Source organism: Peromyscus eremicus, chromosome 15, assembly GCF_949786415.1.
Source record: "Peromyscus eremicus chromosome 15, PerEre_H2_v1, whole genome shotgun sequence".
NCBI classification, from domain to species: domain Eukaryota; kingdom Metazoa; phylum Chordata; class Mammalia; order Rodentia; family Cricetidae; genus Peromyscus; species Peromyscus eremicus.
In genome coordinates this window covers 57,846,335-57,859,815 of record NC_081431.1, presented here as the reverse complement: position 1 = coordinate 57,859,815, position 13,481 = coordinate 57,846,335, and the positions used below count along the sequence as shown (strand labels likewise).

General features: G+C 49.1%; 1 protein-coding gene across 2 annotated transcripts in view; it reads right to left on the bottom strand.

The window, feature by feature from the left end:
- Positions 1-13,481, bottom strand: part of Lgr6 (leucine rich repeat containing G protein-coupled receptor 6) — a 120,947-nt gene that overhangs the window by 26,172 nt on the left and 81,294 nt on the right. For both annotated transcript variants that reach the window (XM_059280780.1, XM_059280779.1), the window contains one exon: positions 10,242-10,313. In XM_059280780.1, the coding sequence (XP_059136763.1) occupies positions 10,242-10,313 (72 nt within the window). The remainder of the gene's footprint in view (positions 1-10,241; positions 10,314-13,481) is intronic.

Sequence of the window (13,481 nt, the reverse complement as noted above, 5' to 3'; positions counted from 1 at the left end):
CCTTCATGGTCGGTCTACCTTACCATCAGCTAAATGCTCTAGAATGGCAAGAACCCAGGTTCCTGAGTCACTGTATGGAGGAAATGTCACATGCCCCCCCCCCAATTCTCCTGGAACTGCTACATAATCCAGGAAGAACAAACAATCACCCCACAAAAAAAAAACAAAAACAAAAAACCAAGCTTCTACCGTGTGAGCCGTTACACACAGCAGTTTCGCCTATCTTAACAAATCTGGTAGCACAGCTAGGATTTGAACCCTGATGACCAGAGTCTGGAGTCTACACTCTTAATCACTACACATCTGCCAGAAAGAGCTTTTTAAAACACAAAACTGACTCGGTTACTCTCCTATATTGAAAAGTCTAAAAGGGCTTTTAGCAAAAAGACAAAACAAAACCCAAATTCCTTCATATTGCTTCATCTGCATTTCCAACCCTGCATGTATTTTCCTATCTTTGTGTTTTTGCTGGGACCACTCCTGCCTTCAGCCTGGAATGCCCTTTCTCTCCATCCTCAGCTGTTGAAGTGTTAGTCATTCTTTGCAATTGGGTTCAAATATACCTTTCTCCATGGACTCAATCTCATCCCTACAGTTAGAATGAGTCACTCACTCTCTCAGCGGTTTTCTGGTGCTTTCTTCGTCAGCAGGCAAGACATTCATAGGTGATGATGGTTGTCTTGGTAATAATAGTCATTACTGTGGAAGGGTCATGCTTCTTGGAGGTTTATATATATTAATCCATTGAATTCCCGCCATTCCCTTGGAAGTAAGCACTGTTATTGCCTTCATTTTGGAGATAGGAAACTGAGCATGAGACAGGCAGTCATTTGGCCACAGCTGTGCATCTCGTAGTATAATAGCTGGGATTGGAGTCCAGACAGGCCAAGAGCACAGTGAGTTTATCTGCATATATACCACCCCTCCATGAGGAAGCTTGGTGAGGTCAGGGAGCACCTGAGTGCTATTTTGGATCCCCTGTAGTCCAGGTACAGGGCTACATATGTGAATATCCATTGGCAAAGATTATCATTTGAGACCATTGCACAAGACCACTTGATAGAGACCCCATTAGCCTTGAGACTGGCTGGTTCAGGGCAGCATTCCAGCCCTTTGGGAATCTACTCTACCCTTAGAAACCACGGCTTAGTCTGATCCTTATGATGCTCTAAACTTCCGATAGAAAACTCGTCCATGGGTCTATGACTTTCTAGTCCATTATCTTTAATAGTGCCTAGAATCAGCCAGAAGCTCGAGAAGAGTTCCTTGTTCTGTTCACTCCTTGCAGGAGCTAAAAGCAAATGGGGAAGGGCTAAGTTTAAAGAGAAACCATCCCCATCTCCACCTGGAGCTTGGTCTGGAAGCTGCAGCTGCCCGTGACTAATCCTCCCCTTCATCTGCTCAGCAGTTTTCAGCCAAATCCAGTCACACTGATGACAAGCCCGTGGAGTTGGTCAGAGCATCTCAGAAGACCACCCAAGCCCTAAGAGGCTTCAGGACCCCCAACTCTAGTCCTCTCCTTTCCAGCTGGGTACGCAGAGTGCCCAGCTCCTGAGATCTCTGGGGAGCCTTGCTGCGTGCGGGTCAGTGGGCACAGCTGGTAGGGTTTCATACATCTTCTTCTTATTGATGAGGAAACTGGAGCTTGGAGAGAAAAGGTAAGTTGCTGGAGTTCTTAGAGGCAGACCTCAAACCCAGGCCTTTTGGCTACTGGCTTAGAACACTTTCTCAACCAACCAGAATAGGATCCTGGTAAGACTATGAATAGCAGGGCTTGGAGAGAAGGAAAAGGATGAAATGGTGAAGGGGAGGGGTCTATAGGACTTCTTTTGGGTGTTCATAAATGTGCGGCAGCCAAATGATTATTATGTAGAGGCCATGTGTTTGTTTGTGGGATATCTGAGTGAGAGTAGGAAGTTGTTGAACTTCTATTTACCAGCCACATCACCTTGATTTCTTCAGCGTGCTTCTTGCCCTGAAGTTGAGGCTACCCATTGCAGATGCCCTGGTCACCTGGCCCAGAGACTGACCCAGAGTAGCTGATCAAAGAACACCAATGCCTTTTGCCTCCTCCTTCTCTAGACACAGCACACTGGGCACACACTTCCTTCATCACACACTACAATTGTAGGTGTTCAGGTTGCTCTGTCTACTTTTTATAGCAATTAAGAAAGATGAATTACATTAATTGGGATTCCACTTACATTTTATTATCAAGGCTAATATTTATGTTTATTACCAGATCTTAGATAAGGGCACATGGGGAAATGTAGGTGAGCCTGGCTCCACAATATTATGAGACACGATGCACAGCCATTTTGGGTAAACTGTAAACTCTGATCCACCTTATCTCCCAAGGCCTAGAATAAAGGCGAGCAAGCACGGTGAATGCATGTCTTAACTGCTCTTCCTACACCGCAGATGGAGCACCTGTCTTGAATCCTACTACACGTGCATGGTGCGGATGCCTGCAGAGCCAGGACCCGGCACTTTATGACTAATAGCATTGTTTCACCTTCTAAACAGCCTACATAAAAGGCCACCCATTAATAACTGCAGCAATTAGTAAAATTGTCATCAGTTTCTATTGAGAGACACAGGCACGCCCTCCGTCCACCTACACGCTCTTCCTTGCCAGCGTACATTCAGAATATACCCGGAGCAATAGCAGGCTGGTTTTAACAACAGAAGCTGGTCTTTCATAGTGAGATTGCTTGTTTTCCTGATCTAATGAAACACCTGGGTTCACAGAAGCCCGGGCTTGGAAAGGAGATAAAAGGACACAGTCTAATCAGCCCCCACGGCAGGAATGAACTCCAAGATTCTGGTGAGGTGGGAATCCAGTTTTCGCTTGGACTGTCTCAATGGTAGAGCACCCGCTGGGTTTGCTGGCTGTCCAGTGCAGCCACTATGGGGCTATTCTACACACTGAGAAACACCTCATTACCCTGAGTCTAAACCCTGCCTCCCCACCTCCCTTGGCTCTTACTGCTGGCTGGAAGTTCATGCATCCCATGTCTGTCTAACAAAGGGAAACATCACGCCACACCCAAGGCTTCTCCCTGGGTCTTTGAATCCCATGTTACAGGCACTCATCTCCCTCACCTAGAAAGCCCTTGTCACTCTGAAGATGTCATCCCACAACAGGATCTAGTCTTCTGGTTTTGATCAGATTCCTGAGATAACCTTGGGTACCAGGGTCCTGCTAATGCAGAGCATCTGAGGGCTCTAACATCTGACTTCAACAGTGGGAAGGTTGAGGGACCATTGCAGTGAGCAAGGCCCACATCCAGGGCATATCAGTAGGTTAGAGCATGGCACATCTATGCTAGCTACTGGGCAATGAGGACCGACTAGTGGATACTTAAGCCTGAAGTTCAGGAGCGAGGTCTGGGTCGGAGTTATTAGCAAACTCATAGTATTAAAAGCTATGAGAGCCTCTGTGTAGAGTCTAAACAGAATCAGCCCCTGGGTATGATATTGCTAAGGGCTTGGGATCCTGAGGAATGGGATGTAAGCAATACATTATTGATAAATTTGAAGGGGCTCGAGACTCCTGGGCTAGAATCCTCTAGTGTCAGTGATGCCTACCTGTTTGGACAGAGCCTGCAATGGGTTCTGGCACATAAGAGAAGCTTAGTATTCGTGGGATGATTGAGTCCATGGCAACAAGAGCGAAGGGAGTGGTGATAATTGATTCTTTCCAGCTCTTCCTTCCTCCAGATATGCAAAGGCTAGTCTTCAACTTCTCGGTTTCCTCTCCCTGGCATCTGTTAAGGATCCCTGGTGAAGCTCTCCACCCCTTAACCTCCCATCCTTCTCCATTCCAGACCAGCTGGCTGGGGTTCCTGGGGGAGTGCGGGGTGGACTGGAAGTCCAGTGCCGAAGGTTTTGCTCCATTGCCAGCAGGGAGGAAGGGGCGGCAGTGACAGGAGGCGACCTTGGCTACCCCCAACGCCAGGGCGATGGGAAAGGGATCGCCGTGCTGGGAAGAACTATTAATAACTCGTCATGGTCACAGAACGCAAGACAAACTCATTGGGCAGCTCAATTTTCTGCCTGTTAAAAGTCATTAGTGGTTCTGCGGGGGAAGCCAGAAAAAAAAAAAGTTTTATATGGAACAATAAATTCCTCTATAAGCCACAGAAGCCCACAAATTTGCAGCTAATAAACCCACAAATGTGAGATGATTAAGAATGGGAGAGGAAGGAGTTCCTTGATACCCTGCCTCAAGAGGCCTTGTGGTCTGAGGAGCTGACATGGGGCCAAAAGCAAAGAAACAGAATTCTGATCCTGCCTCTTAATTCGCTGAGTGGCCTTAGACAAGTCATTTACTCTCTGTCTCTGTTTGTCCATTGTAACAAGAGGATGCACAGTTCCTGCCTGTCTTCCTCAACAAGTGCGGGGGGGGGGGGGGGGGGGGGGGCACGGCGGCAGCGCAAGAAATGAGATGCTGAGATGCGAGATGGACTAGCTATTGAATTAAGGAAATTCTAATGTTCCTAAATATAAGATATTAATGTTAGAGCTGGGATAAGCTGGGCAGGGTAGCTCACAACTGCAGTCCTGGTACTCCAGGAGACTGAGGCAAGATGACGGTTGTGAGTCTGAGGCCAGCCTAGACTACACAGACAGACCCCATCTTGACACAAAATGAACAAAACCAACAGAAACCAGTGAAGTGACCTGATTTGCCTTGAGACACAAAACCAGAAAAGAGCAAGCTATATGACTTAGGTGATTGCCGCCAAGCCTAATGAATGGAGTTTTCTTCCTAGTAACCAAATGGTAGAGTCAAAGGACCTACTCCTGAAAGTTGTCCTCTGACCTGAACATGAATATTTGTATACACACACACACACACACACACACACACACACACACACACACTAAAGAAATATAATAAAATTGAGAAAGAAAGAATGTAAGGAATCAGAACAGATGGATGTGGTGACACATACCTGTAATCTTAGCATTTTGGGAGGCTGGTATAGGGTGATTGCAAGTTCAAGGCCAGCCTGGGCTACATAGCAAGATCCTGTCTAAAGAAAGGGAGGAGGAGAAAGAAGAAAGAGAAAGGTCAGCAAAGTTCAATTAGACTTCTGCACACCCTCTGTCATGGAGCTTGCTGGTAAGGAACCATACTATCTGAACTGTATTCCCCAAAAGATAATCCTGACTCAGTCCTAACTGCTGGCACCTATGAAGATGACCTTGGGTACTGCACCTTTGCAGAAAGAATCTAGTGATAGATCTCCAGATGTCAGCCTAGTTAGCAGGGCAGGCCCTCCATCCAATGACAAGACTTTTTATAAGAGAAGGCACAAATAAAGCGCTGTGAGGATGGAGGCAGAGACTAGAAGATGGCTCTACAAGCCAAGGATTGCCAGCATCCATCAGAAGCTAGGAGAGAAGCGGAAGATATAGACTGCCCCAAACCCTACAGAAGTAACCAGTCCTGCCAACCCCTTGATTTTGAACTTCTGACCTCTAGAAGTATGGAAGACTAAATTGATGTTTTTGTTAAGCCACCAAGTCTGTGGTAGTTTGTCATGGCAGCCACAGGAAACTAATACAGTAGTCCTGAGTGCCTGAGAAGTCTGACTCATCATGGAGTAATGAGTCACAGCATGGGGGCACTGTGAAATGATACCTCCGGGTAGCACCCTCCCTGCCACCTTCAGACACACTCCAGCCAACACTAAGTGGTGAGTAGGAAAGGGAAAACCAAGGTAAGGTGAGCACCTGTGGTGCTCAGAGTCACCTCATTTAATGTGAACTTTGCAATGCCCTCTGGATTGTACAACGTTGGCCTTGTTCTCTACTTGTGACAGCTGATGCTTTCGAGAGGTCAGGTGACTTGAACATGCCCCATGCTGGTGGCAGTGTCAGGATTTGAATGCAAGTCTGCTGATTCAAGTCTAACCCTTGATCTTCTCTGGACTGCCCCAAGCCCTGGAAGAGTCTTGGTGGAAATCTGCCTGATGTTCTGTTTCAGATGAAAGGCTGATGGTCAGCCCAGTGCCGAGGAGTGGCCAGACATTTTCAGGGCCAATTCCAAGTGAGCTGAGAGTGAAACCTGTTGATATTTGTGGTTTCGATGACAAAGAGACAGGAGTACATTTTCTAGCCACAGCTACTGTTGAAATAAGAACGTCCTTTGGAAACATCACTGGGATGTCAGTAGAGGATGCTTGATGGGGAATGCACCATTTTTTACTTTAGGGGGGAATTCTATAACGGTCCGCCCTGCCCGCCACACTTCCCAGTCCCATGCTGAGTGCTGGTCCTGATTAGAGAAGGAGCTGAGCCAGGAGGCTTCTGTTCTCACTCAGGCTCAGGCTTTCTTCCAGAGGGAAATGTCCAGTCAGCTCGGGCTCCACTTGGGCCAGATTTGTTTAACAAGGTCATAACAAGGCCCAAGATCATTACCTAGGCTGGAGGAAGTGGGGTGCTATAGTTCAGAGCATCCTGCACCCACCCTCACCCCAGATTCTGCTAAGATACAGGCCTCAAGTTCCCAGACATGGAGAGTCCCATCCCCATTTGTGTTAAGTATAGAAGTCAGGACTTCGAACACTGTTGATTGTCAGGCTAGCATTACTGCCTGGGTTCCCCAAACTTGAAATCCCAATGATTGACCAAGGTGCCTTGGCACTTGGCTTCATGGAGAATTTTCCTGAAAGTTTTTTTTTTTTTAAATCTGGATTTCTTTTATATCTCAACCTATATAACTATGGAGTCCTAGAACTGATCTGCCCTTGAGGCTACTAATGCCTTTAATGGTCTAACATGGAAAGAAGACATGCTACCCTAGAGATGGAGCGTTAGACCATCTCTGTTTTGGAATTTTCCCAAAGTGGTGGTCACCCTCACCGTGGGAGATCCAAGGTCTGTGGATACAGGACAGAGCAAGCCTGGTCTGCCTGTGGCTGAGGCTTCTTGGCAAGGTTTGGAATGGTGACGACCATATTGGGAGAAGCATCCCTTCAGGCAATACCAGGCTCTTCAGAATGCAGCATGGTTTGTTGTTAGGCACTGCCTGATTCTACCCAGCAGCAGAGGGCGTAACAGAGTCCCACCCGAGACTCTACTCAAAGCCTCTTTAGAAGAAAGAGTGTGTGGTGCATGACTAGTTTGCCCTTTTTCTGTTTGGTTTTGTTTGAGGCAGAGTCTCATGTAGCACAGGCTAGCCTTGAACTCCTGAGCTTCCCGCCTCTACCTTCTGAGTGCTGGGATTACAAGCAGGTACCACCACACCCAGCTGTGGCAGCCTCTTGCACTAGTGAAGAAAGCTGGGCTCGCAGAAGTGAGAGCGTGTGCTTTTGCCAGCCCAGCCTGCAGAAGGGCAGCCTGGCCTTCGTTACTGAGAACCCGAGAGAGGCTGGGTGACGCAGGTGCATTTTGTGGGGTACATCTCTGCTGTGCTGATTTGAGGAGGGCAGTCTACCCGGAGAGAGGACGGCCGAGGGTGTACGCTGCGCTGTGTGTCCTGGATGTGCCTAGTCTGGGAGCCTGTGTGGCCACGCAGGGACGTGCCCGCACCTGGCCCCGCCTCCCCCCAGGTGGTAAAGCTGGGGGCTGCTCTCCTTCTGAAGAGAAGGTTGCAGAGGAGCCAAACCACAGCCCGGATTGTGGGGGTTTGATCTTCCCTCCGCTGCCAGAGATGAGAGAGGTCTAAGTGGCAGAGATTTACAGGGCCCGAGGGAGAAGTACCCTTCCAGCAAGAAGTACACATGAAAGCTCCTGAGAAACAGCCAAGGCTGCTGAGTGCGCCAATTATACAACAATTAAAAGACTCGACTATCATTTCTTTCCCCTTTCATTCCCCAGCCGCTCCTCCTCCTCCTCCACATCTGCCTTCCCCTGCAGGCTCCCTGAGAAAATGCTCTGGGGAACAGAAGAGAAAGAACACACACCCCCCTTTAATTGGAGATCAGAAGTTGGGAGTAGGGCTTGCTCTTTGAGGGTGGGAGGACACAGGGTGTCGCAGACACGAAGCCTCGGATGAAGGGCTGAGGAAGGAAACGGGAGAGGAGGGCATGGTCCTGTCTATCTACCAGTCTCTGCAACAACTTTATATAACCCGGTGACATTATGTTACAGATTAGAAGGACTCTCTAGTAGGCAAATGGCTGAGCTCACACAGCTGGGGGAACAGGCAGTATGGGCTACGGGCTGCTTCCTGCCAAGGGATTAACCGCTGGGCTTTTTGGTCTCCACACTGTAAAGAATGGAGGCCTTTTCCTCATCTCTTGGTCTTGGCTTTCCCATCTGCAAGGTGGGCATAGCCTGGGGGCCTTGTGTGTTGAGGCCAAGAAAGATGAAAGCGTCAGGGGGTGCTGAGCGGCAGGCCTACTCTATAACTCAGCCAGCCGCTGCTGAGCCAAATGCCCCGCACAGCAAGACGGTGGCTAATTGAGAAAGAGTTAGGCAGTGTGCCCCGAAAGTGAAGAAACAGCTGCTTGTTGGCTTTTTTGAGGTGCCAACCCACACCCAGGATCTGTGCCCCCATCCTCACCTGATTTCCCAGCAGAGCTAAACAGCCCCCACATTCCAGGGTGGATGGTGGTGAGCTTCCTCCCGCCCTGCTGTTGAATTGCTACTCCCAGCACCACCCTGGAGCTGAGCTGCTCTAGGGAGTCTCCAGAAACCCAGCACACAGTAGGTTCACCCAATTCACATTTGACCAGATGATAGGGTAACAAGGCACTCTCCTAAGGACTTCTGTTTTCTCGTAAGCACCCTGGTCTGCTCTGTGCAGAGTTGGGAAGGTTGCCCTGGGAGGAACTCCGCAGCCTTCCTGGAAAGGAACTTTCTCTTAGGAAGATTTAGAGGACTAGACTGGCCTGTTCTAACTGTCCAGCCATCAGTGATAGCTATGGAGGAGGAGCACATAGTCTAAGTTCCTACAGTAATAGGAACAGATGTGAATGTTCCTGAGTCTAGGCCGGGGCATGCTGCCCCGCACTACACTTCTTGGTATACAGTTGGCGAAACGGTCTGAATGCCAGGAGAGCCGAGCCCAGCTCTGCCATTTCTCCTGCTACCCACTGAACACAAGAAAGCAGCAGCCATGTTCCTAGGAACCATCCCACAGAAAATAAGATGTGACCTAGGTATGAGTCTCTCGCCTGTTTCCCCACACCACCACAGATTCTGTAACCAAGGCCTCTTGGGGTAGACTTTACACAGTGTTTTTTTTTTTTCCCCCAGCATGTTGCTTCCCAGTCACAGCACATCTTCCAGAATTTTATCCTCTGTTGCTTGGATTCCTGAGACTCCCTCACCTCAAGAGCAGTCTGGGGGAAGGGTCTTGAAAATGGGGGCTTGCTTCTAACTGGAGAAGGAGCTTCCAGAGGACCTGTGATCACCTCCTGATGTTCCAAGCCATTCCCCAACCTCAGTGGCTCACACTTGTGGTGACCTGGGGCCCTTCTCTCCCAGAGCCCTCAACCCCATGTCCTGCACCAGGTGGCTGTGGCAGCCAGTTCCCTCAGGGGAGCTGAAGACCCCAGCTGGCATGGCCAGGCCCTCTTGCAGAGCCTGGATGATTGTCTGCACAGTGGGGCCCACTCGGCCCACTCTGCAGGGGCTGGCAGGCCTCCAGAGGAAGTGATGGGAGGGCCTGGGTGCATTCTGACCTTCACTGAATTCCTGGATGATGATGTGTGAATAATATGGCTTTTTGAGAGTCAACAGCTTGGGTGCTTTTTATAGGCGGGCTGAGGTGCTGAACAGGCCATCTCCCCATTAATCACTTAGCTAGTTAGATCAGCTGGCAAACAGTCCCAGCATTATTCTGCGGTATGCCTCTCCCTTCTGTCAGCAGCCACCCTTAAGGAGACATCAAAACTGCCATCAAGTCAGCCCCAGCCCTACCCCCAAGCCTTCCAGTCTCCAAGATTCATGTCCTAATTCCTCTGACTTATGCTAGCTGTTTTCATTTCTGTGCATTATTTGATGTCTCCGCTGCCAGGGGGCCCGCACTCCCACTTCCTCAGCCACTCAGAACCATCGCAGAGCACCTCGGACCCACCTGAAGGGAGAAGGAATTTATACTGAGCAACATCTCGGAGGTCAGTCCCAGGAGGGGCACATGGGTGACAAGCTTGGGACCACTTCACACCCTACTGGCCCTTCCTAAGCCCACCCCCCACCCCCCACCCCCACCCCCACACACTCTAGTCACAGGTGACATCGCCAAGCAGGCTAGGACTCCAGCAGGATCTCCCACTCACAGTGTCTCCAGATTGTGCAGCCCCTCGAAGCTGTGGGTCCCCACATGCTGGATGCGGTTGTTATGGAGATGCCTGCGTGGGAAGGAGAGACACGTCAGAATGTGTGGCACAACCTCAGGGCCGGCCAGGGCAGATGAGTGTACACAGCAGCAGGAGTGGCCAAGTGGAAGCAGGCGGACAAACAGAATGACCTCAGTGGTCTAGCCCCTTCCCTCCCGGGACAAGCAAATCTGCCAAGACCCATTCCTGAAGCCACAATTGCCAAGGCAGGATCGACCACGGGTTAGATACCTTCTTGCCTTCCTAGTGAAGGAACCGGGAAGAGGAAAGGCCAGGCCAAGGCTACAGCAAGCTCTGACTAAGCACGGGGAGAGAGGCCTGATGTCATAGGGGCTCACGTCGGAGGCTTCTTTTCTGGCCCCGCTCCGTAGGACCCAGCCAGCCTGACTCAGTGGCCAGACGTTCACAGAGGAGCCAGCAGCAAACCACTGCAGACAACATATAATTAAAGGCTAAGCTTTGTTACAACTGGAGGGAGCTGTGGTCGTGCTGAGAGAACTGGGAGGCTGGCGAGGCTGAGGCAGCAAGGAAGCCCTGGCCGAGGTGGCCATCCTCAGCGGGGCCTTGACAGGCGGTCTGCGTGAGCAGAGAGAAGGGATTCCAGGCAGAGACGGGAGGCGGGAGGATGCATGGGCTATCTATCTGTCTGTGCAGGCCTTGGCAAGCACAGTTGTGAGGAGAAAAGGGGGGAGTTTGGGAGAGATTCCCAAGGTAAGTAGTTCACTGAGAGTAAGACAGAATTGCCTTCTGCCCACATGTAATTGATCAAAAATAATCAAACCACACTCCATGACACCTGAAGCCTCACAAGGAGCAAAACGTCAAGAAAGGCATCCAGCCTTGGGTAGATACCCTGAAGACCTGTGGCCAGTTTGGAAGTCTCCATCAGTCCTTTCTCCAGAGAACAAGCTGGTAAGAAAACAAAACCTGACATTGCTCTGTAGAAAGAAACCCTAGCTTGTGAGAATTAACCCTGCAAATATTCTTGATTTTCTTCCTGACTCTGTCTTCCAAAGGGAACAGGTGACAGAGAAAGAAAAAGCAAAGCTTGAGGCTACTCTCTGAGCAGGAAGTCGGAGGTGCTAGCCCGGGGCACTTGGGTAGAGGGAGCAAGAGCGCAGTACTTAATACACCAGGGCAGAGGGAGCAGCCTGGGTGGTCTATCCAAGACGGGCCACCACCTCAGAGCATGGTGCTTCTCAGGCCCACCCCACCAGGGTACAGAAAACGGGACAGAACCTACTTCTATGGACCTTCACCCACACACTACAGCTTGGAGGGGACCACCAAGAGGGCCTAGGGATGGTGTGTTGGACCAGAGTTTCGTGAGGGTTCCAGAGGAAAGAAATCACAGGGTGACAGAGGAAGAGGATTGTAAGGGACAGCAAAGTTCCAAGCCCTGAGGAAAATACAGTTAAGGCTGAGTGTGGTGGTGAAACCTGGAATCCCAGCACTTTGGAAGTAGAGGTAGGAGGATCAGGAGTTCAAAGCTAGCCTCGGCTACATAGTGAGTTGGAGGCTAGCCTGGACTACATGAGACCCTGTCTCAAAAAAAAAAATTACAATTAATGAATGATGAATAGAAGGAGACTGACAATAATTGTAGCCTTCTGCTACAAAACAACCTAAATGACATTTCAAAGACAAAAAAAAATTAAATGAAAGGAAAAATGACATTGTAAGTTAAGGTAATAAAGCTAAGGCCCCAAACTGCATTATTAATATATATGAGATATATATATATATACACATATCTCATATATATTATATAATATATACACCATAGATCATATACTATATTATATAATATATATGAGCTCATCAATTTGAAACAAGGAACAGAGTATGCAGTGGTGAAAGCTGTCTTGTATCAGACAGAAAACTGGACACAGGGCTGGTGAGCTAACTCAATATTGAAGAGCACTTGCTGTTCTGACAAAGGACTCGGATTCAGTTCCCATCACCCACACTGGGCAGCTCAAAAGCCCCTGCAACCCTCTTCTGGCTTCTGTGAGCACTGCATGCCCATGGGGCACATCCATACATTTGGGCACACACACTTATAAATCAAATAAAGAAAAAGAAAAGCAAAGAAAGCTGGACCCACTCAGGGTGGACATGGCAGAGGGAAACAAAGATTAAAATAGTTAAAAACTGATTGGTGTTGGGGGAACATCAGCAACTGAGGTCTCTCAAGGAAAGGATCCCGAACATGAGACTGAAGATGTAATAATACAAAAAAATTCTCTAGAAGAAAGAACAGAGCCTGCCCCTCAAAGGCATCCATTGTTCCGGGAAAATTAGATGCAGAACTTTCTACACTGTGGCATATTTGAGTTACGCTGTTAAAGTTCAAGAATTTACAAACATCTTTAGGCAGAAAAGGGAAATCACTTATGAGGGGTAGAAAGCAGGCTGGCTGGCAAAGATGTTGCTGAGTTGTGAGGGCACTCAACCAAAGCCATCCAGCTAGGTGGGGAGGGCCGCCAGTCTTTGGAGTCTCTGTTCTCCTACCCCCCATCTGTTCCACCAGGTCCCAGGATGGAAGACAGACCCTCCCCCCAATTCAGGAATCTTCTGGAAAACAACCCTTGCCTTCTGAGAATAAGTTCTCTTCTCTTACCAAGGCTTTTTAACTTTTCCTATTTTCTTCATCTTTCTATCCCAAATGTCACCAAATGTCATTCTATCGGCTTCCCAGACCCTCTCTTCCCCTTTCAGTTCTGGTCTAGACCATCTCAGCTTCCTAGACCTCTAGCTCCAGGCCTTCCCTCTCTCCTTTGAACTGTCCATTCAGCTCCAGAGTCCTGGCACCTCTAGTAGCCCAGCCAGGGACCGAGGCAGGGGCTTACCGCATTATACGCCAGCCATTACTGAAGACATTCTGCTTGGTGTTCTTGCTAGTGCCACCGATGTGGAAAGGGTTCGAACACGTCAGAGCAACACCAGAGTGCAAGCTTTGTTGGAGAGAGCCTTGTCTCTCCCAGCACACTGGCCTGCCTATATCCTGACGGGCCCTCATCCACCCCTTGCGGTTTTTTGTTTTGTTGTTTTGAGACGGAGTCTCATTATATAACCCATGCTGGTCTCTAACTTGCCATCCTCCTGCCGGAGCCTTCCAGACTGTGGAATTACAAGCACACCACATAGGCTACCCCTCAGTTTTAACAAACTTTTTTC